Source organism: Ursus maritimus, unplaced genomic scaffold, assembly GCF_017311325.1.
Source record: "Ursus maritimus isolate PB19 unplaced genomic scaffold, ASM1731132v1 scaffold_2, whole genome shotgun sequence".
In the NCBI taxonomy this organism is placed as follows: domain Eukaryota; kingdom Metazoa; phylum Chordata; class Mammalia; order Carnivora; family Ursidae; genus Ursus; species Ursus maritimus.
The window spans coordinates 30,691,357-30,716,479 of record NW_024424452.1 but is presented as its reverse complement, the minus strand read 5'-3'; the positions used below and the strand labels follow the sequence as shown (position 1 = coordinate 30,716,479).

At 37.1% G+C, this 25,123-nt stretch overlaps 1 protein-coding gene across 2 annotated transcripts in view; it reads left to right on the top strand.

Moving 5' to 3' along the window:
* Nucleotides 1–2,725: 2,725 nt before the first annotated feature.
* Nucleotides 2,726–25,123, top strand: part of ATF7IP2 (activating transcription factor 7 interacting protein 2) — a 40,027-nt gene continuing 17,629 nt past the window's right edge. For both annotated transcript variants that reach the window (XM_008696893.2, XM_040635338.1), the window contains exons 1-6: nt 2,726–3,566; nt 4,601–4,725; nt 8,640–8,774; nt 9,362–9,460; nt 13,502–13,662; nt 21,672–21,674. In XM_008696893.2, the coding sequence (XP_008695115.1) occupies nt 2,726–3,566; nt 4,601–4,725; nt 8,640–8,774; nt 9,362–9,460; nt 13,502–13,662; nt 21,672–21,674 (1,364 nt within the window). The remainder of the gene's footprint in view (nt 3,567–4,600; nt 4,726–8,639; nt 8,775–9,361; nt 9,461–13,501; nt 13,663–21,671; nt 21,675–25,123) is intronic.

Here is a 25,123-nt window from a genome sequence, read left to right as displayed (position 1 = left end):
TTTATAGACATGCACCTCGAAACAATAGTCATAGCAATAATGTTAGTAAGTAAAAGAAAACTGGAAGTCACTCAAATATCCTTCATAAAGAACTAGATTAACAGGTTTTGTTATATTGACCCAATGGATCATTATGATGCCATTAAAATGTATGAATTACCGCTATACACAGTTTCATGGATGAGTCTGGGGATGTGCATGAAGAAACGTGTTAGAAAACTGTATGGTTTGCTCAAAAGTAAGCAGAATTAAACTATATTGTTTACGTATTACATTTATAATGAAACTAACCTAAAAAGTAATAGAAGTATAAACTCAAAATTTAGGATACAAAATTACCTTAGGCTGGGTAAGAAGGGAGGAGGCATGGTGTGGGAAAACTTGGATAAATGCAAGTTACTGGTGGTATTTGGCTGAATGGTGGGTGGTTCAAAGATATTCAGTGTTTTCATATGTTGCCATACTTTATAATTAATGGACATCACACGTCTTGTGTGTGCATCAAATGTAGAGGCATATTTACTCCAAAGTTTTGAGGGCTTTTCACTAGTTTGGGCCTTTTCTAAAGGCCCTGAGAAAGGACCATAGCTGTGTATTCACATGATTGGTAGTTTTTGTAAGATTTATGAAAGTAAGATATTTCAACTATAATCATTTAGGACTACTGTCTCTCTTCATCTTGATTTCTCCTTACCTTTGTGTCACCTGACAGTAGAGTAGCTTCCGGCAGTTTGTGATTGGGGATATACTTAGTGTGAGTTTAAATAGGATATATTTGTGGTTCATAGTCACTTTTGAATGTAGGTAATTATTGCCTGTTGGCCTGACTGTGATGGGAATATTGTCTACGGTGTCTGGCATCTGAAATATACGGGGAGTGAAGAAGCCACGAATTGAAACTTAGGAAGCCAGAATGTAGTCAGGAAAAAATATTCCAATTAACTAATGTTTAAAAACATAAGAAGTTTTAGTTCTCATGGATTTCTAGTCAAAAGAACTTCTCTTTTTGTTAGAAAAATGATAGCATATTCATCTAAAAATTCATCAGACATTTTTTCATTTTTGATACAAATTGTCTTTAAAATAAAATAAGAATTTTTGTATTTATAGGGCACATAGCTGTACAGTACCAACAAGAAGTATGTCTTTACATGAAGCTGATTGTTTTATGTATCCAGATTATCAGTTAAAGTTTAATCAACCATGCTAATGGGGCACCAGGTGGTTCAGTTGGTTAAACATCCAACTCGACGTGGGCTCAGGTCTTGATCTCAGGGTTATGAGTTCAAGCCCTGCATTGGGCTCCACACTGCTGGGCATGGAGCATACTTAAAAAGAAAAAAATTAATTCAACCATGCTAGAAGAAGGACTTAGTTTGTTCATTCTCTCTGTGGGAAATACTGCAAAAATTGTGTTCATGAAGAGGCAATCAAATATGTAGTCCTATAGGAAAAAACCTTATATTGAATCAAGCCCTTAATTAATGAAAGAATGCTATTTTTTTTGGATTTTGTGATTTTTTTTTTAAATACATGACAGGTCTGTTTTTGTTTTTTGGAATGTTTGTTTGTTTTTTAAGAAGGCACCACGTCCAGCATGGGGAGCCCAATACAGGGCTTAAACTCATGACCTTGAGAGCAAGTATCAACACGTAACCAGCTGAGTCACCCAGGCACCCCTATACAGGACAGACAGGTTTTTTAAATTTGAATTTGTTGTGATTTTTTTGTCTTGTTCTAAATAAATATTCACCTCACACTTCAGGTCTCACAAATTCTGGAACTGTTCCTGATCAAATGATATGGGAAATTAAAAGGATGTAAGAAAGGAAAGCTTCAAGGAAGATACAGTGATAAATGAAAAAATTATTCACGTAGCTTTGACTGGGTTATTTGTGCCTTCAAAAGTCCTAGATTCTGTCTTTTCAGTTTAATAAGCTCTCTATAGTTTGTTAGATAACTGGCGTATCATGCCCGTACACACATATTTTTTTCTTTTTTTTGTCGTTTTTATTATGTCTTTGATGGCCTTGTAACTTCACAGAGCTATTTCCTTTAAACCATTTATCTACCTACCTACAGTTTAGATCACACTTGATAGAGATAAACACTAAAATCTTTTTCTCTGCTATGTAGATTTTTATTAAATTATGAAAAATAATTAAAAGCTCACTTGGCTTTCTTGTTTGAACTGGCATCATGTTGTGCGTCTTTAGCACTCATTTTATACTCCTAACTATTGGGAATTACTCCTGCAGTACCATTTATTTTGGCAATTTGAACATTAGGAAAGCTTTAAGAAGGTGCCACTAGGTATAGAAAATGCAAAATTCTTTGTGAAACATTGAGTTTTGCTTTTACGAAGAAATGTAATTTAATCTTTGGATCATGTAAGGTATGGCCTGCTTGGATTATTGAAACCAGACTTTAACGGTCATGCCAGTGCGGTGATACAAAAAGTGTCCAGATAAAATTAACAGGCTTAGTATCAAGTAGAGGCTTAGAGACAATATAAAGTTTGAATTTATATAGTTTAGATTTATAGAAAAAAATTAAAACTGTACATTTTCAGTGACAGATGAAAATGGGTGTAACTTTCAAGAAAAATCATTATCTAAATCTCTAGAAATAGTTTGAACATTATTTTAATATTACAAATAAATAAGCTTTTGTCTGTTAGAGAAGTGCATTTAAATATGGTATTTTAAATTCTAGGGTATAAAAGATGCCAAGTCCAGATAGAAGCAAGCGGAAGATACTAAAAGCCAAAAAAACAATGCCTGCGAGTTGCCGGAAGCAAGTAGAGGTCCTGAATAAGTCAAAGAATGCCGAAGCACTGAAGACAGCACCTGGGAATAATGTGTCAAGTGGTAATCAGAATTCAAGTATCGATGTCATGAATAGCAAATACGGACATTCTGAAAATGGTGCTTCCTTATTGGACTCTAACAAAAATTCAATATGCTCAGAGAAGAGTAAAGTATTTTCTCAGAATGTAATGAAACCACTAGAAATTGTTGATTCAGAAACAAGATTGGAATACACTGAAGAACAAGTTGTGTGCCCTTACCAAAAGCCAAGTAAAACAATAGATTCTTCCAGGAAACTCTTTACACCAGAGGCAAAAGATGCACAAAACACTTCTGAAAACCATATTGAATGTCCGACAGATGTAACAAAATCCTGTTTTGAACAATGTGAAGAAGACTGTAATCTGAAATCCATTTGTTGTCCATCCAGTGTCTTGAGTGGTATGGTTCAAATGCCAAAAACTACAGTAAACAATACCTTGGATGATCACAGAATCAACAAGATAGTTTCCTATTTAGAATCAAACTCCAACTCTGAGTCATGTGATAAAAGTCAAGGTGACTTTTTAAGTTCAGATACCCGTTTTGTGCCTGTTGATAAAATACCTAAGTTGGTGAATTCAGTCATTTCCAGTAACTGTGCTGCCGACATTTTGAAAAGTGAAGAATCCTGTAGAACCTGTCATTCCAGCATTTCAAATTGTGAAAGTAGAGACTCAACACAGCTGTCAGCACTTGACACTGATAGTGATAACAGTAAGTGTATACTTGTGCATCTTTTGGAGAAATTAAAATAGTCATTGTCACTTTCCTTTTGGGGGATTTTTTTTTAGCCTCAGATATAGAAACCATGGAATAATATAGCCAGGGAAAAAGTAAATGATGACAGTGATCATTTCAGAGTATCTTGTTTCTAAACCATTTGGGGTGAGGAGGGGAAAATGGTATCCTCCATATCTGAAGGGAAGTAAATTCTGGCAAAGAAGGAATCAATCGCTTTCACTTGAGCGTTCAAAAAATCAAAAGGTGACTTCTGGCAATTGTTTGGTTTATTTCATCTGCATCTCTTCTTATTTTGAAATTTTATTTATTAGGTTAATAAGGAGGCTAGTTGAGTGAGTTTTTTAAATTATTCGTGGACTCATTCCTTTTATAGAATTGACCTGTAAATCATGTGCCAAGTGTAAGCTGATACATTATAGGTATGTATTACAGATAAACATACATCCGTGTCTGTGGGGAGTGGCAGAGAAACATCAAAGAGCCAACCAATGAAATTCTAGAGTTATAAAATAATTAAAATAGCAAAAATAATTTTCATTCAAAGTAGGATATTTTTTGTAAATTAATAAAATGTAAGAAAAAACCGTAGGATAAATTTTGTGTTCTTTTCTAGGCTACATAGTGATCATTTAATAAAATGGATTTAAAATTACTTAAAAATAACAGGATCACCTATTAAAAATATGTCCGACTGCCTAAGTCACTGTATAAAAATAATGTAAGACCACTTAAGTAACTAGAGGACTAAGTGCTATATAAGTTATTCAGTTTTTATCAGTATTAAATAGGTATTAAATAAGGCTGGAAGGAGAGTATGAGACCAAAGATAATCATTTTTTTTAAGGTTAGTTTATCACAGTTTTTTAGACAATTACATTTGCTAAAAAAATCTGCTTTGGTCACATTTTAGTTTTTCTGTTTCCTTAGAGAGTCCCTGGATTAGAGAATTCCTTTTTTCTCTCCTTAGAAGGAATATTTTTACTTTCTGATCTTTCCATTTCCCCAAGGCCATCATCAAAAGAAGAGGATGTTTTTAGAAAACAAAGAAAATGTTAAGCGCATGAAAACTTCAGAGCAAATTAATGAAAATATTTGTGTAGCTCTGGAAAAGCAAACAGCATTGCTGGAACAGGTAAACTATTGGGGCTTATATATTTGCTTCAGAAACTTCTCATTAGTAAAAATGGTAAAATTTAATTGATCTCCATGATGATTTAGTACAGAAGACTTTCACTTGGTGCAAAGGTGGCATATGAAACGGAATCAACCGATGGAGGTATTAGGGAAAGAGAATTGTTTACATTACAAAAACATATGCAGAGTCACCTACAGAATCATGTGTAGGTAGAGTGCTGTATTAGAAGGAGAATGGACTTTTTAGTTATTATTACATTTAAATGTCTTAGAAAGTCAGACACTGCCTGACCTTAAGCTTTGCTGAATAATTCAATCTCTTTTGTTCTGGTTTTGGGGTTCTCCGATCTGCAGCTACAGCCTTTTGTATACCTCATCGCAGTTGACCCCTACTTCATGGACTCACACAACCCAGAAGTCCATCATAAAGTTCTGCTGAATTTGGGTTTACTTGCCCTAATTTCCAGGTTTACACAGATAGGTTGCATTTTCTGATACTTTGGTTGAGAGCGTCATCAAACGCACATCTTGCTTTCATTTTGCCCCATTGTATTTCATTGTACTGCAGTTTCCCATGTCTGATCAACTCTTGAGTTAAGTGTAAGAGCTTCAATTTTAATAGGTCCTGTAATGAGGACCTGTTTTGCTATTTTACTACCACTAGAATTATTCAACTGAAAGTCATTATGTGGTAGATTAATGTCTGTCAACTATAATGGACCAAAATGGCTGAAGCCAAACTATCCTGCTGTTTCAGAAACAAAAACACTACTGTTTTCTAAAACAGACCCTTACAATTATATAGTTATATATGATATGAATATGTATTCCCGTAAATAAATGGAAACCTTTTTGAAAGATCATGCAGAACCAGCATGAAAGGTGAGTCAGCAGATTTTCCCTTTCTACTTTGTCTTTTCTTCCAGGAAGACCAAAGGAAACACTAATAAAAAAATATGTAAATATTCTGTTATTTGCAGGAAAGGGGTAGCAGAATTATGGTGAGCATAGATGTAGCTTAAGAAAAAAGTTGGGGATTCCAGCTGTGCCTTATTCCCATTGATTAGTGGCTAAATTTAGAAATAAGTTCTGAGAGGGACGTAGAAAGACAAAATTTAATCTTTGAATATTTTGGTGTCCCTGGCATGGAAAAATCAGTTCTCATTCATTACTATTATCTGTTTCACAAAATACTTGGTCTGAGTTGACACAGAAGATGGTCCTTCCCAACAAGGTTGGATGAATGCAGTTTATTTTGTTTTCTTCACCATCACCTCCTCCCTCCCCGAAGTGTCTTGCATATTCTTCAGAGATAGCTTGGGTTTTAGCTAATTACTATCTTTTTACCTACCTCCAAATGGCTAGCTTTCCATCATTTGATATTTTAATTCCTGTTCAAAGAGTTAACTCTCTAAACCACATCTATTTGGGGTTTTTTGTTTGTTTGTTTGTTTGTTTGTTTGTTTGAATCCCAGTGAAAATAGGGTCTACCATTCTAACATTATTCTTCCCTAACAAAGTCCCAGAGCTATTGACTCTTCTTTTTTGAGATTTTTATATGGATCTTGGCCTTGTTGATTCTAATTAAATTACTGAAGTGGAGTTTTTCTTCTAAAATCCAAGTTATTCATTCTACGTACCATCTTGGAAAGTTGAGGCAGATTGGAAATATACAATTGCTAGCCTTTCTTCAATCTTTGGGCTACTTTCACTGCCATCTGCAAATTGTACCTAGGATTTCCATCAGATACCATAATTTTGGACACACTACCATCAGCAGGACATTTATGAAGTATTTGGTGGTGGTTATTGTGTCTTTTTTATGAATACCATCACCACTAAATAAGAACAAATGTCCACTCTGACCAAGAGAAACAACCCGTGGATGGGCATTTAGTCCTTTTAACTAACCAAGTTTTAAGAGTCTGCCTCCATCTGGGTCACCGGGAGTATTTACTTGTTTAAATTGTGGTTTATTGAACTCACTAGTAGTTGAAAACTGTTGTTTTAGGCTACTCTTTTCTCTAACTTCCCTAATAAGAATTACTGGTGGTGCTTTTTAATTAGACAGCTTTCCAGGCCCCAGGAAATTCTGTTTGGTGAATCCAGGCTAGGGCTTAGGAATCTGTGAGTTTTAACAAATATCCCATGTGTTACCAGGGAATTTTCACAAACACTGTGTGATCTCTGCTTATTAGCAAAACAGTATTTCCACATTCAGAACATTAGAGAGTTTCTCCAAGATTCATCTGAGTATGAGCTTTACATCTTGACCCCAGCCCTTGAACTGGCAAGCCTGTAGTAATCCATCAAAACCACACATAGGGGGCGCCTGGGTGGCACAGCGGTTGGGCGTCTGCCTTCGGCTCAGGGCGTGATCCCGGCGTTCTGGGATCGGGCCCCACATCAGGCTCTTCTGCTATGAGCCTGCTTCTTCCTCTCCCACTCCCCCTGCTTGTGTTCCCTCTCTCGCTGGCTGTCTCTCTCTCTGTCAAATAAATAAAATCTTTAAAAACAACAACAACAACAACAAACCACACATGGGTAACAGGTGTCGCCTGTCAGTAAAGATAGTATGTTATTTTGAGCACTTATTAGTTGAATCAAATACTTAAAGGTTTGACAGTAAAAATGATAATCGTGTCTAATGTTGAGAAATCACTGAAGAAATGTTAAGCGTTACAGAAAAAATCAAGTAGATGATAATGTTGAAGAGCAGGAACAATTGGAAATGAGAAGGGAACCTTGAGAATAATCACAATTTCTGAATAACCGTAATCATCCCACGATACCAGTATAAAAGAGTTTACCATAGAAGCCTTGTGTTCCAGTTTCAAACACCAAGAAGCAAGAATTTAGGGGAAAGATACAAATATTACTAATAAATACGTTGGGTGTATCATGATAGGTTTTGTTATTAAGAGACACTACCTACTCTGTTACGAAAGCAGCTTACAGGAGGATACAAATTCAGCAAAAATCACAGTGGGTATTTCTGAATATACGGCTCAGCAGAGCTGTTCGTATCAGTGGGCATTGAGATTAATTATGCTCCCTGAAAACAGGCCTGTCTATTTTCTAAAAAAACAGCCAGATAATGAAATGCATTAATGTTTCAAGTGATAGCTACTATACACTGTTAGAAGAGCATGCATTATGCCAAATAGCATTAGTCACTACCTAATTAGTCCTGACCTCTTCATTTTAACAGTAACAAAGTCACTCCCTAAAAAACCTATGCAAGTAAAGTAGATTATCTTGCATATTTATTTCCTTTATATCAATTCACTGTATTCTATTTTATGGAGCTCTTTCACATATTAACCTTTTATACTCTTATAAAAATCCTATGAACATCACATGTTCAACGTTGTATTACCTACCCACATGTGGAAAAGGAAGATGAAGCTGAGAGGTGTTGTGACTTCCCAGAGGTCATACAGCTTTGTTAATGGCTGGGTCAAGGCTCAGACTTTCGTCATTTGTTTCATATCCACTGTAGACCAACCAACCGTTTTCACTGGGCTCTGGCTTTCAGATAAGTGGAGTTCCTTTTTATGGAATACTTGGTTTCAATTATGCTCATTAAAAAATATAAGTGCAATATAGGCTTTTACCTTTCCTTTAATATGTATTATGGAATTCAGCTGAAACTGTAGGAAATGAAAATTAGCCCTGGGAGAATAAAATTTATGTTCTAACATATCCATATATTTCGATACTGGGTGTGTTTTGCTAAATTTGATATTCAAATTTCTGGTAATATAAATATAAACATAAAAATGTGAAAATGTATATTTTATTGGTTACAGTAAATCCAGAAAAGAACAAAGCTATTTTTAAGGAGTAGAAAATAAAATTGCTTTTAAATTTGAAATGTGGGGTGTTCTGGTTTTTATTTTAAAATTCTAGGTCAAACATTTGATTCGACAGGAGATCTGTAGTATAAATTACAAACTATTTGATAATAAGCTGAAAGAATTGACCGAACGCATTGGGAAGACGCAGTGCAGGAATAAGCATGAAGCAATAGCTGATGAACTCTTCGTAAGTTTCTCATTTCATTTGATTTCTTTTCAAGTAGAATTTGGTGATATTTTACAGGTTAGGAAAGGAAAACAAGAAAACAGACCCAAGTCTGATCCTTGAGCACAAGCCTGATGTACTGTTCCGTAGGTAGTAGAGTTTATTAGCAATATTGGCCCTTGTGAGATACTTTTGGAAATATTATTCTGTGTTCTTCTGTTATCAGTTATTCTCTGTCAATTGACAGGCTTAATATATGGGCAGTTTCTTTTAATTCAAAATATATTCTGTATTAGAGCTTGTACAGTGTGTTCGTCCCGGGGTTTTTGTTTTGTTCTAATCTTCTAGGGTTACTTGCTGATTGGTGTTTCTACCAACATTAATTTTATTGTGGCTCAATTAAAAGTTTGATGTTTTTATCTTCCATTCTTGTATGTCATACGGGCATCAAACATGACGTAAATCTTTGCTTATATAAGAATTTCTCATTTATTTGTGTGGATGCCTAAGTCTTACGAGACTGGTTTGGCAGATACATAGTTTTCCCTCCACCTCTATATATTATTTAGTACTCTGGTTTTGTATGTGTTTTTCTCTTTTTCTTCTAGGCAAAAATATCAAAACTTCAAAGACGTATTAAAGCAGTATTGCAATCTCAAAAGAATTGCTTGGAACCAAATGTACTAACCAGTAACACAGCCTGTAAGGTTGGTATAAACGCATGCAAGTTTTAATTGCCTCATTGATCCACCATTATAGGTAGTTGGATTTTAAGATAGGAAATATATTTCCAAACGAAGAAGGCTTTAAAGAAAAATTTATATATATATATTTTTTAAAGATTTTATTTATTTATTCGACAGAGATAGAGACAGCCAGCGAGAGAGGGAACACAAGCAGGGGGAGTGGGAGAGAAAGAAGCAGGCTCATAGCAGAAGAGCCTGATGTGGGGCTCGATCCCACAACGCCGGGATCACGCCCCGAGCCGAAGGCAGACGCCCAACCGCTGTGCCACCCAGGCGCCCCAAGAAAAATTTATATTTAGAATGTCCCTGTGAGGCTGGCTCTGGAGAGGATGCCCTCAGGTGGCCAGAAGTCAGTGCTACTTGCATGTCTTTCATCGAGTGAGTAGCGGGGTGATTTGTGACCCCACTGTTTTCTCATGATAAAAAGTTTCAAACAGATACTACAGCAAAGCTGACAAAATTTTACAGGGAACATTTGTATACAGAGCACCTAAATTCTACCTTTACTATTTTATTTTTTTTTTATTTTATTTTATTTTTTTTTTTTTAAAGATTTTATTTATTTATTCGACAGAGAGAGACAGCCAGCAAGAGAGGGAACACTAGCAGGGGGAGTGGGAGAGGAAGAAGCAGGCTCATAGCGAAAGAGCCTGATGTGGGACTCGATCCCGGAACGCCGGGATCACGCCCTGAGCCGAAGGCAGACGATTAACCGCTGTGCCACCCAGGCGCCCCTACCTTTACTATTTTAATATGTTTATTTTTGTCCTATACCTGTCTGTTCATCTCCTAAGCCTTCTTTATATTTGGTACATTCATAAATACTATTTTTTTGTATCAAAATGCACTTTGCAGCAGCAGGGGTATCATTAGAGTTTGGTATCCATTTATATTTTCTATGTAAAATTTGAATATAGTCTTCAGTATACATTCACTGACTTTTTTCTTGCAGTCTAGTTGCTTTGGTGTGTCATATTTATGCTAGCCTCAGTAAATGAATTGGGAAGCATTCCGTCCCCTATTTTCTGAAAGTCTGTGTAAGATCTTTTTACTTCCTTAAATGTTTGATAGAATCCATCTCTGAAGACTATCTGGGCAAGGAGCTTTCTTTGTAGGAAGACTTTTTCTTGAAATTCAATTCCTTAATAGGTAAGGGGCAATTTGGATTTTTCTATTTCCTCTCATATCAGTTTTGAAAGTTATCTTCACAAAAAATGTGTCTCTTCTATCTAAGTTGTTGAATTTGTTGACAAATTATTGACAAAATTTTTCTGCCCTTTTAATATTTGTAGATCTAGAGTGATATACTGTTTCATTTCTGATACCAATAATCTGTTTTTTTTCTTGATCAGTCTTGACTAGGGTTTTAAAAATCTTAGTCTCTCTTCCTTGTCTCTTTTCTGTTTTTTATAATTCCTTTCCTTTTACTTACATTGGATATAACTTATTCTTTTTCCAGGTCCTTAAGAGAGAAAGAACATTAATTTTTAATCTTCTTTTCTACTAGAAAGCATTTAAAGCTTTGAATTTCCTTCTAAGCACTGCTTTCCCAAGCATTTTCTAAGCATCTTCTCAGTGATTAGATGTACTTTTTTTTTTTTTTTTTTTTTTTTACAATTTATTTATTTAGAGGGACGCCTGGGTGGCTCAGTTGGTTAAGTGGCTGCCTTTGGCTCAGGTCATGATCCCGGGGTCCTGGGATCGAGTTCCCCATGGGGCTCCTTGCTCAGTGAGGAGCCTGCTTCTCCCTCTGCCTGCTCTGCCTGCCTCTCCCCTTGCTTGTGCTTGCTCTCTGACAAATAAATAAAATCTTTTAAAAAATTATTTATTTAGAGAGAGTGCATGAGCATGTCTGAGTGGGGGGAGGGGCAGAGGGAGAGCATCTCATCCCCGGTGAACATGGAGCCCAATTTGGGGCTCAGTCTCATGACCTATGAGATCATGATTTGAGCTGAAACCAAGAGCTAGACAGTTAACCAGCTGAGCCATTCGAGCACCCCTGGACATTGCACTTCTGACTACAGAGATTATAATCTTTGATGTACTGTATTTTTTTTTAAGATTTTATTTATTTGAGAAAGAGAGCACAAGCAGAGGGATGGGCAGAGGGAGAGGGAGAAGCAGACTCCGGCTGAGCAGGGAGCCCAATGGGGGACTCGATCCCAGGACCCCTGGATCATGACCTGAGCCGAAGGCAGATGCTTAACCGACTGAGCCACCTAGGTGCCCATTTGGTTTTCTTTAGTTGAAAATAATTTATAACTTCTCTTGTGGTATTATTCTTTGACCCATGGGTTATTTAGAAGTGTGTGTTTAATTTCCAAACATTTGGGACCTTTCTAAGTATCTTATTTTTATTGATATCTAATTTCATTTTGATCAGAGAACATACTGTGTAAAATTTCTGTCTTGAGAGTTGACACTTACTTTATAGCCCAAGATATGCTTTCCCTTCCTTGGTGAATGTTCCATGTACACTTGAATGTTGGATGTAATGTTGTATAAATGTCACTTTTGTGTTAATTTTGCCACAGTGGTTGATAATGGTGAATAATGACCCACAAAAGATTTCCATGAATTAACCCCCAGAACCCTATGTTACTTTTTGTGTTAAAAGAAGCTCACAGATGGGGAAATTATCCTGGTGGGCTCAGTGTAATCACAAGGGTCCTTACAAAAAGGAATCAGGAAGGTCAAAGGCAGAAGAAAGAGATGGGACAATGGAAGCAGAGGTTGGAATGATTGCATTGAAGAAGGAGGAAGGGGCTATGCGCCAAGGAATTCTGGTAGCTTCTAGAAGCTGGAAAAAAGGAAACACTCCCCCTGAAGCCTCCAGAAAGGATGTAGCCCTACCAGCAACGCTGATGCTTCAGTAATCCTTGCCCATGGCTGTCCCAAATGAGGGATGATAGTCTCACTGCTGTTTCAGCTGTGGAGTCCTGGGGTTTGGTCCCTGGCTGGGCTTTGCCAATACGGTGACTGCAGCCAGTTAGGTCCACTGCTGCCCCAGTATGGCTGCTGATTTTGCAGGTGTGGAGTAGAGGTTCAGCCACCCCTGCTCTAGGCCTGGGGAGAAGGACGAGTCCCTGGCATTTGTGGCACCCATTGTGTAGGATATATGGATAATAAAAGAACACTGAGGGAGCTCACTGTGCTTTCTGTCTGCAATCTCAAGATCCTCAGGCATCCTGGCCTTTTCTTGCCACCTTTCAGAGGCATTTTGTGTTTATCTGTTGAATTATCTCCAGGGTTTTTCATTATGCTTAGATGAGAGTAGCAGGGGAAAGTGAGCCACTTTGTCCTGGAACTGAAAGGATACCAAATATTTTTTGCTATTGTTTTCCAAATGTTGTTAGAACCTATTTCTACATAAAGAATCTGCAACCGTAATAACATTTCAGAATTCTGCCTTTGCCTATGGGCATCTTTGTTCATGTTATCCACCAGAAAAGCTCATGAGTTGGGCAGTCAGTTTGACCCTTCTGCATTAATATAGACATATTTTTTTTAAACTGCACATTCTCAACCAAAGCATGGTCTAAGTGTTTCAACTTCCAAGTTTTAAACAAAGCTCATCAACTGTAAGAAGAAGTTGGAAATTGGATTTATTTCTTCTCTTCACCATTATTAGGTGTGTGATGAAAGTAAAAGTGTGCTTGTTACAGTCTAATGTTTCTGAGTTCCTAAAACTTAGTCTAATAGGAATAAAATGTTGTCTAAGTTCTTAGCTGTGTGTTTTTCCTTTTCACCCAAGCTAGGAAGTTGATTTGTACTATCATTATTTTTATTTCTTAGAGGTATTTTTAAAATTCATTTTGGCAAAGACACTGCAGGCATTGTCATGTGCCATTGAAATACATATAATTTAACATATGTTTTGCCATATGTATTCAAGAATATTTTGAGAACATTTTCCAAGTGAAATTTTACCTATCAATTTTGTGTGGAAGAACACAAATGGTAACACTCCCTTTAACTGCTTTTTCTTCACCCAATTAACAGGTTACAAATTCAGAGACCATGAATTTGGAAAAGAATCCAGAGTCAATCAGTAGTCCCGATGAACGACAGACTTCTGTGAGCTCTGAACCTTCCAACCCTTTAGAAAAAGCGGATGAAAAGGTTAATTTATCAAGGAATCACGATGAGGCTGTTTCGGAAAGGTAGGCCTTTCTACAAAAATGCATAAAGTTCTCTAACTGTACTTGTAAACATACAGTTTCTCAGTTAAGAATGAAGCAGCTTAAAAGTTCATATTCATTCTTGTCTGTTATGAAGGAATGGAATTAGTTATCCAGAGCTTTAATCGTTGTTTTAAAAGTACTAAATAGGGGTGCCTGCCTGGGTCAGTCCATAGAGCATGCGACCCTCGATCCTCTGGGTAGTGGGTTTGAGCCTCACACTGGGGTAGAGTTTACTTAAAAAAAAAAAAAAAACAGTACTAAATAAAATTTTGAATCGACCAGGGGAGTGGGTTTTCCATTGTGGTGTGTTCCATCTTTGGTACGGTAATCGGAGTGATCGCTTGATCCTTCCTGTGCTTTGTGTTCTAAACATGGAAAAGTCAAGGTCCTATAAAACAGCGGCTTACAAAAGTTACAGAGAAGAGTAAGGCTAGGAAAGTAAGAGTAGGAAAAAAGTGCCTAAAAGTATTCGATTCCTACAGGATGACAGCATTGTCATGAATCATGATAACTTCATATTACCGTGAACAGGTTAATTTATTTGCCTCATTGAGTCGAAAAGCAACCAAGACACCTAACCTCTGATCTAGTCTTAAAGATTCAGGGCTGGTAGGGAAAAAGTCATTTAGTTTAACAAAGAGACATGATTGGTGATTCCTGCCTAGCCAAATATTGGGGGAGGACCATTTTTATGGATTCTTTTCTTTGGTCTGGTGATTTGCAAGGTTTGGAGCTTTGTAGTATTATTTATTTATTCTTAACATTAACTCCTTAAGATATCTTCAGGTTTTCCTTTTATATGTTAAATTATACTCCAGCTTTTAAAAAGAGAAAAATACATAACCAAAAATAAGGAATTATTTGAAGAACACCACCCTTTCCCCAAATCGCTATGCGTACTCAAGGAGGCCACAAAATGAAGGAGACACATTACAAATCTATACCATTTGCAGATCCTTGATTTGGGGGAATTTACATGCAGTTTTGACTCTTCAGAAGAAATCCTAATATTGCATGATACTGAGTCCTGCATTTTAGTTTTGAGCCAGGACGCTGCTATAAAGAAGGCATTTATTTAGTTTGTGAATGCAAGAGTCACATCTCGGTATTTGTTGTTACCACTCTTAAGCTGTGTGCTGAAACTCATTCAGTGACAAAAAAGAAAAATAAAATGCTAGTGATAAAAGTGAAAAAGTGAAGACCCCATTAAGATAGCATTTTGTAGATTACTAATATGCCAAAGTTATCAGTGGCTTCTATCTATGATATGAACAGTCTGCCTTATGTGCTATAATGAAGGGAGAACGTGCAGTTCATGAAACCTGTCCCAGGCAGCCATGCTAATAACAAGTGTATACAACTTGACCCTGATGGCTGGATTCAGTGGTGAGTTTTATAAAACACGGAAGAAAGAAACAACACCAGTTTTAAACAAACTTCCAGAAAAATAAAGAGGGAATATTTTTCAGTTTGTTTTATGAGAGTAGATACTAAAATCTAGTATAATTATGATATTCTGATATTAAAATCAATTTTAACATTTTACAGAAATGGAAAATTACAGTCCATTTTTACCCATGAAATAGATGCAGATATCCTAAACAAGATGCTAGTAAAGCCAAGTTCAACAATCTATAAAAGATTGTCTCAGGAATGCTACAAGATTGGTTCAATAATAAAAAATCAGTTAATGTAATTTGCCAGAGCAAGAATCATTATTAACTCACAATAGAGATAGGATTTGATAAAGTAACCTGTTTATGATTAAAAACAAATTCTTTGCAAAGTTGGAATAGGGAGGTAACTTCCTTACTCTGGTAAGGAGTATCTACAAAAACCCTAAAACAGATCTGATGGTCAAATATCAGAAGTATTTCCTTTGAGATACAAAGTAGATGGAAGCCTGCTCTCACCACTTTAACATTATACTGGATCTCTTGGCTAATGAAAGAGAAAGAGGTCAATACAGAAAGGATTGGAAAAGAAGGAAGAAATATCATTACTGTTCTTGGATGACTGGGGTAGGTATATGATGTAGGGAATCCAAAGTAACTTACGGGTCAATTGTTAGGATTAACAAGAAGTTAATAAAATTGCCAATCTCAAATACATAAGAAATTATATTCTTGTATATGAGATACAATTAGGGAATTAAAAGACATTTTTAAAAGATATGCTACCAATACAGTAGTATCAAGCCTAGGAATACACTTAACAAGACATGTAATAACTGAAGAAAATTATAAAACTTTGAGAGATATTAAGGAAGAGTTCATTGGAAAAATGAACATGTTTATGGGTTGAACAATGCAGTATTTATAGAATGATTTGACTTTTGTTCAAATTAATTTATAGAATGCAATTTCAGTCAGTTTTCCAGTGTGTAATTTTGTGGAACTTGACAAGCTGATCGATTCTAAAATGTGTATGTAAATACAGTGGATTAAGAGACCAAGATATCCATCAACTACAGAAACAAAAAGGAAGGAATTTGCCATCAGATGTCAGGACACTACAAAACAACAGCAGTTAGAATAATGTGATATTACTCAATTCAAGTGGTTGACAAATAGAGCAGCATGACGGAGAATCCAGAAGCCCAGGCACATATGTATATGTGGTATGTGATGGAGACTGTATGTCACACCATTTGGGAAATGATTGACTTCTAGAAAACGGTGCAGTTACTTTGCTATTCATGTTGAGGAAAATAGAAAAGACATTGGATCTCTATGTAGACTGCACATAAAAATCAATCTTCTGTGGATTAAGGAACTCAAAGGAAAATTACAAAGCTTTTAGAAGGTAATATAGAACGTCCTCCTGAACTTGGCATAAGAAAGTATTTCTTAAAACACAAATACCTTTGCAATAAAAAAAAAAAATTGATCCATTTTACCCTATTCAAATTGGAAACTTCTCTCAAGGGGCGTCTGGGTGGCTCAGTCATTAAGCGTCTGTCTTCGGCTCAGGTCATGATCCCAGCGTTCTGGGATCAAGCCCCGTATCGGGCTCCCTGCTCGGCGGGAAGCCTGCGTCTCCCTCTCCCACTCCCCCTGCTTGTGTTCCCTCTCCCGCTGCCGATCTCTCTGTCAAATAAATAAATAAAATCTTAAAAAAAAAAAAAGAAAGAAACTTCTCTCAAGCCACAATAATTTTAGTGAGAAGACAGGCCATCAAGTGGGAGAAGACACTTGCAGCACACAGAACCTCTATGGACCTAATACCAGAGTATATAGAAAGAACTTCAAATCAATGAGTAAAAGCCAGATAATACAAAAGAAAAATGGGCTAAAGACTTGTACATCTACTTCACAAAAGAGGAATTCCAAATGACCAATAATAAACAGCTGAAAAGGTGCTCATCTACATTAGTAATCAGGGAAATGCAAATTAAAGCCCCAGTGAGATACCTTTTCATAATCCGGTAAGGAGAAGTAAAACATTTTAAAATTTGACAATACCAGGTATATTGATGAGGTTTTGAAATAAAGGGAACTGATTTTATTTAACAACATTTTTGTTGTTAGAAGAGTAAATTGGTATAATGCTTTAGAAAATATTTGGCCTTATCTAAAAATATTGAAGATCTGACTATCCTTTGACCTCACAGCCCCATCCTTTGATACGTGCCCTCTAAGGGTGCACGAGGATATATGTGGAGGCATGTGTATTAGCATTTTCCATAATCTTTGAAAATTAGAAGGACAAAAAGCCCATCTCCAGTTGAAAAGAAAAATAAATTGCAGTAAATCCATACAGTGGAATTCTATATATTAGTGGCAGTGGAAGAACTGCAGTCACATGCAGCAGAACGAGTTAACTCCCGCAAAAATATCCTGGAAAAGCAGACTCAAACAGTAGGATTCCATTCCAATAAGGGTCAGAGATAGCCAGAAAAAAAATAAATTTTACAGGAAATCAAGGGTAGATGGTAAATCTAAAGACTAAAACAAAGAAATTAGCACTACAGATGCTATTTACGGAGGAGATTTGGGATACAGGATAGAGGCATGTGGGTTTCTGAAGTGCTGGTCATATAAAATGATTTTACCTGAGTGGTGGCTACATGCCTAATAATTATTTATTAAACTACGCATGTGCTTTTAATCCAATTCGGAAATAGTTATCTATTCATTAGAAAATTTAGTTTATGTTTGGTGTAATCCTACTGAAATATGTGAGTTCAGAACTACTTGTTTTCTTTTATCCCATCTCTTTTATGGGCCTTTCCCCTGTTTGTGTCTGTGTGTCTATTTCAGCCTTCTTTTGAATTAATCCTTTTTTTTTCTTTCCCCATTACCTTGTTAATTACACATCTTTTATTATTTCTTTAGAAATTGTCCTAAAAATCATGATTTGGATTCTTGGCTCTAGCAATTAGAATCCAATAGGAATTACTACTTTTGCCATTTTGTAGGTAACGCTTGACCTTAGAATCCTATAACATTTACCGCTCCCCCTCCATCTTTTGTGTTTTCACAAATTTTAATTTCACATTACAGTTGACCATCGAACAATGTCATTGAGCATTGACCCCTCATGGTCAAAAATTCATGCATAACTTTTGACTCCCCCCAAATTTAACTATTAATAGTCTACTGTTGACTGGAAGCCTTACTGATAACATAGTCAATTAAACATTTTGTATATGCTGTATATTATATACTATATTTTTATAATAAGGATACCTAGAGAAAAGAAAAGATTATTAAAAATCATAAGAGAAAATACACTTAAGAATACTATACCTTATTTATTGAAGAAAATTCATGTGTAAGTGGACCTGCACAGTTCAAACCCTTGTTGTTCAAGGTCAGCTGTATTTTAAATCTCACAAGATGATACCACTATCTTGTACAGTCATTATTCATTTAGAGTTATCCACCTATTTACCCCTTCTGTTGCTCTTCATTTCTGCCTATATTTCCACCTTTCTACCTGGGAAAGTTTTCCTTCTGCCTGAAGAACATTGTTATTTCTTTTTTTAGTTTTGCTCAAGATAAAGTCTGTCAGGTTTTTTTGGTCTGGAAATAATTCCATTTTGTCTTTTTTTTAAAGGATACTTTAACATGAGTATTGAATTGTAGGTAGTTATTTCCTTTCAGAACTTTCAAGATGTCATTACATGTCTTTTGATTTCTGTAATTTCTGTTGAAAAGTTAGCTTCAGTCTTATTGTGGCTTCGTTGAAGATAATGCCCGTATTTCTGCTTTTAAGACCTCCTCCTTCACTTCGGTTTTCATTAGTATACTATACGATGCTAGCTGTGGGGGCTTGGGTTTAGGGTTTGTTTTTTAAGTTATCTTGATTGGGGCTCACGTTGTTCATGAATCTGGTTTTATGTCTTCCATTATCTTTGGAAAATTCTTAGCCGTTCTCTCTTCAGATTTTCCTTCAGCACCATTCCGTCTCTTCTCCCCTTCAGTATTCCAGTTACATGCTTCCCCACACACCATCCTTCAGTCTGGATGTTTTCTACAAACTGTTCTCCAGTTGATGAATCCTCTCTTCAGCTGGATCCAAGTGGCTGTTAAACCCATGTATGGAATTGTTAATTTCGGTTTGCTTAATTTTCGGTTACCCCTTTCCATTTTATTCTTTTTATTTTTTTAGAGAGAAAGGGCGTGTGCATGCATGGGGCGGGGGGGACAAAGGGAGAAGGGACGAGGGAATCTTAGGCAGGCTCCACACCCAGAGCTGAGCCTGACATGGATCTCGATCTCACAGCCCTGAGATCATGACCTGAGCTGAAATCAGGAGGCGGGCGGACTCTTAGCTGACTGAGCCACGCAGGCTCGCCGTCGTTGTATTCTTTTCTACAGATAGAGATTCTCTGGTGAAATTCTTCGTCTTGTCCATGTGTTGAACATTTTAATCACTGTCATTTTCTGATCCATTTCTTGTGACCCTTGTATCCAGGTCACTTTGAGTTCTGTTTCTATTTGCTGTTCTTTAATCTTTGTCCTGTTTCTTATTATAACTGCTAATTACTTGTTTGAATCTCGGACACTGTGTATTGAAAATTGTAGAGATTCTAAATGATGTTCTCTTCCATCAGAGTAGATTCACCCTGTACTCTGGCAGGCCGCAGAGAGAGGGACATAGGCTCTGTTGATGGTTTTAAAATATAGGCACACATTCTTTGATATACTCTTCCTTTAAAAAAGTGGAGTTTGATTTTTGTGTTGGGCTATACTTAGTGACAGCAAATAGAATATGGCAAAAGTGGCAATATGTAACTAGATCATAAAAAGCATCATAGCTTCCTTTCTTTCTCTTGGATTGCTTGCTCTGGGGCAAGTTTACTGCCATATTAACATGGCAACAAGCATAGTTTACTAGAGGACATCAAGCAGCCTGTGCAGAATCCCACATGGTGAGGCACCCTGCCAACAGCCATGTGAGTAAACCATTTTGGAAGCAGGACCTTCAGCCCTCGTTGAGCCTTCAGATGACTGCAGCTGCTGCCGTCATCCTGACTGTAGCCTCATGACAGATCCTGAGCCAAAACCCCCAACTGTACTGCTCCATACTGTAGTACCCACAGAAACTGAGATAATAAATGCTTATATTTTCAGCCATTACATTAAATGACATACTTTAATCTAACCAGGAATTGAGCAGAACGGAGGCTTCTTTGCAGCCTTTATAAGACTTGGTCTGTTCTGATTTTTACTCCATCCTCTGGCAGAGCCCTCTAAGACTTCCTCCGGAAAGACAGGTGTTTCCTGTGGTTCCCCCTCTGTTGCTGGGTGTATATTCCAATTTTTATCTCCCGAGTACTGTCCACTGTGATATCAGCCACCTTCTGCTTGGCTTTTCAGTACTCCTGAATGTTTAGTTGACAGATGCCGTAAGAGGAGCACCAGTGGCAAGTGTCTAGCCCACTTCTGTATACCCTCTTTCTCTCTGGGAGCTTAGTTCCTTAAGTCCTAGCTTCTACCACCGCTTTCTGGTGTCTTCAAACAGATATATGTCATGCAAATACATAAAGTTACATTTCTTAACATTTTTAAAAATAATAACTTCTCAAATTGTTCAGGTGTAGGGGGCTCCATCGTAGCTGTTCAACGTAGCAGCTTATATACTTCTTTATACGTAGAGTTTATTTAAAAATTTTCAAAAAATATTTAAGAAAATAAAGGAACTTTTAAAAAGAGAGCAAAAACATGTTGTTCTCACTGCTATTACAGCTCTAGAGAAAGCTAGGAGGTTTTATAAGTGTTTTTTTCTGTTAACCCCAAGCATCGAAAGAATTAGTGCCACAGGGGCGCCTGGATGGCACAGCGGTTAAGCGTCTGCCTTCGGCTCAGGGCGTGATCCCGGCGATCTGGGATCGAGCCCCACATCGGGCTCCTCCGCTATGAGCCTGCTTCTTCCTCTCCCACTCCCCCTGCCTGTGTTCCCTCTCTCGCTGGCTGTCTCTATCCTGTCAAATGAATAAATAAAATCTTTAAAAAAAAAAAAAAGAATTAGTGCCACAACTTTGTGTCTGTAGTAATGGTTGGATTTAGAAGTTCAAACATTTTTCTTTTGAGAATGTGTAGGAAAAGGGGAAGGCAGTAACTGCTGAGCTGAAGAAGCTCATAGAAGAGAAGCCTTATGGACCACAACACAAGTTTCAAGAAAAGGAACTTGCTTAAACAGGAAGAAAATGCCTTTATGTGCAATCATTTCCAAAGATGAAGGAAGCATCAAGGTATAAGGCACCCAGGGACGGACTGTTTCACCAATGTTGATTGAATGAAACATCAATTATGTCTGAAGCATAAGTCTGGCATTGAGCTTCAGGTGAAGAACTATTTGTAGAGATCAAAGGGGAAGAGCAGTTACCAGCCACAATATTTTAAGAAATTTCCACAGTGTTGCTGGTGCTCCTTCCTACTCATTCTTCATTAACATTAATTTAATCTTATGAAACTTCTCCCTCTTTTATAGATGAAGAAACCAAGGCAGAGTTTCTTGCCCCCAAAACACTCAGCTAGTAAGTGGCGAAGCCATTAAAGCCACCAGTGGATTTAGACCCAGGCAAGTTTGTCTCCAGTACCCATGACCTTAAATTACTATATTTTAACCTTATCTGGAGAATTGTAATTACTAATTTTAGACACAAATTTTTCTCTAAGGTAAGAACATAAGTTACATATATCCAGATGGACATGAAGGTCATCAGTGTCTCCAGTTTTCCTCCCAGATATGGTTCATTTAAAACACAGCCACGGTTGGGGCACCTGGGTGGCTCAGTTGGTTAAGCATCTGACTTGATTTTGGCTCAGGTCATGATCTCAGGATCGTGGGATCTAGGCCCCCATTGGGCTCCAAGCTTAGCAGGGAGTCTGCCTGAGATTCTCTCTCTCCCTCTCCCTTTGTCCCCCCCATTCCCCGCTTGCTCTCTGTCTCTAAAATTAATAAATAAATCTTAAAAAAAAAAGAAAACCAGCCATCATTGGTAGCAATCAGTGGAACAATTTTATAAAAGTAATGTATCATTAAATGCTCACAGAATTTCTATCTTTAGTTTGCAGATAGATTAATTTCTTGGGGTAAGTATGAACAACTTTACATACACAAACACACCCCATATATATATATATATATATATATATAATTTTTTAAATTAAGTTAATTGACATAATGCCCACTGAGAAATGCACAAACAAAAAGTGTATTGCTTGGCAAATTTTGACAAACACGTTTTGTAAATATCTCCCAGATCAAATCGGTGGTATCTAGTCTGCCTCACACCTCACCTCTAGTCACTAATCAATCCCACCCCTACCACACCAACCTAAGTAACCGCTATCTGAACTTTTAACACCGCAAGTTGTTTCTGTTTGGTTTTCACATTTGTATAAAAGGAGTCCTACTCAACGAACTCTGGTGTCTTGTCTCTTGCCCAGCATTTTGTGTTGTGAGGGTCATCTGCTGTCGCTTAGCAGCAATAGGTTATTCATTCTCGGAGCTGTCGTGCTCCTCACACGAACATACCTCAGTTTACTTCTTCACAGCTGTTGATGGGCATCTGGGTTGTTTGCAGATTGGGGAAATTATGAGTAGTGCTGCTATGAACATTCCTTTATGTGTCTTTTGGTGAATGTACATACGTTTCTGTTGGACATTTGCCTGGACATGGAATTGGTAGGTCATAGAGTAGATGTATTTTCAGGCTTAATAGATATTACCAAACACTTCACCAAGGAGGTCATACCAAAGCTACATTCCCACTGGGGGGAAGGATAATGAGGTTTTCGTTCTAACATAGCCTTGCCATCGCTTGATAATACCTGCCTTTTTTGCTTTAGCCACGTTGGTATGTTTCTAGCATCAGGTATTGGTGTTAATTTGTATTTCCTTCTAATAATGCAGTTAAGCACATTTTTATGTTAGTTAGCCATTCTGATACCTCTTATGAAGTTTCTCTAAGATTTTTGCATGTTTTCCCTTGGAGTTGCCTGTTGTAAGTTGTTTTATCAGATATGTTTACTATAAATATCTTTTTCCACTCCAAGTCTTTCCCCTTTTGTGATAGTGCCTTTCTATGAATTGACTTCTTAATTTCATTGTAGTCTTTTTTTCAGTTTCTACTTTCCTGATGAATGTTCCATCTGGTTTTAACTATATCCATCTTTCCTCAATATTCTTAAAAATATTAATCATAGTTCTTTTAATGTCCTTGTTTTTTAACCCCAGCATCTGGATCATCTATGTAACTGTTCCTGTTGTTTTTCTGTCAGTTTCTGCTTATTTGGTTCTGTCTTTTAGCCTGCTTGATAATTTCTGAAAAATTGGTGAGGCTCTGGAATAAAATCATCTTACTGTACACAAGGTTCGTTCTCTCCGGCTGAGTAGGACCTGGTCACCTCATCTACTCAGGGAATGGTATAAATTGAGGCCTGTTAATGTGGTAAGGATCCTTCTATTCTAGTTAGTTCACTGTGGCTCTTAAGACATAGACCTCTATGGACTCCCAGCTGAAAGCTTGGCGTGTTCACTACGGTCCCTCCACCTTGGTGGGTTCCAAATCACAATCTTTACCACCTCAGCCCAATGAGAAAGCCAAAAATTCCACTCTGCTTTTTAAAGTCTTTCTGCGGTTTTTTAAACTCCTAAATAATGCTATATTTGCTGTACTATAGCAGCAAGGAGAAATACTTAAAATATTAGAAATATCGGGACGCCTGGTTGGATGCCTCGTTGGCTCAGTCAGAGGAGCATGTGAATGTGACTCTTGATCTTGGGGGTCATGAGTTCGAGCCCCACCTTGAGGGTAGAGATTTCTTAAATACATAAACCTTTTTTTTTTAATTAGAAATATTTTAGAAATGTTAAATGAAGAATTTTGAGATTGATAAGAGATTTTGACTCTAGTGTAATGAACACCTGAAAAGAATTGCTTACAGTTAAGCAACAAAATAAATATAGTTATCAATCTATGATGACTATTACTAGTAGAAAAAAATACATACAAAATAAACTTTCTAAGTTTTGTTAGAGACCAAAAAAGAATAGAACGAAATATTCTCGATAAAATTTAGATCTGAACATTTGTTTTTGTTTACTGAACTCAGAAATAATGGCTATTAGAATCTCTTGATAAATTTGGAAAAAAATTATTGAATTTTTTTTTTTTAGAATAAATCTTCTAAAATGTGCATGAAAACCAGTTGATTTCACAAAACTAAAATGTGTAGGAAATGTCTGCTTCTGCCCGGGAAGTATTAATTGCTACAGGAATTGTTCTTTTGTTGTCAACAAGCAGAAAACCAAACTAAAAAAGAAGAATTGTGTGCGGACATTGTTCAACAGGGAGCACGAGACCCCCTCCCTGGGAGAAGGGAAACAGGTGAAATGCACCCTACCATTGTTCAAGCTTACTGCCTGGAGGCATTGTGCAGGTAAAGGGCTGGGGCAGGAGGAGCCCACACAGCCTCTAGAGGTCTTGCTACATTTAGATCAGAGATTGGGGAGTTTGAGTTGGCTAGAATTTGTGGGGCAGAACAATGCAGAAGGCAAGCTGTGTAAAGATAGAGCTCTGATGATCTGCGCAGGGAACCTCTTGAATCATTGGCTGAATGCAGATCTCTGCATGAAAAGGGGTGAAACAGCAAGAGGCTTGGGAAAGAACCATTGAAAAGAAGACCAAACATTTTTTAGATATTGTGCAGGGCTGGGAACATTTTGCTTTCCCACTGGCTATAATGAAGAAACTGATAATATGGAACAACAGGTAGAGGGTCCTTAGGTGGGTGCAGCTGTAGTGAGGCTGGCTTAGTCCGAGACTAAAAACTGCAGTGGGCCTATTCCCAGAAAGCTAAAAGGACACAAAGGATGCAAGTAATCCTGAGTCATTTAAGTATATGCCAGAATGGTCCGCCACTCTCTTTCTTTTCTTTTTAAGATTTTATTTATTTGACAGAGCACAAGGGGGGGGGGGCAG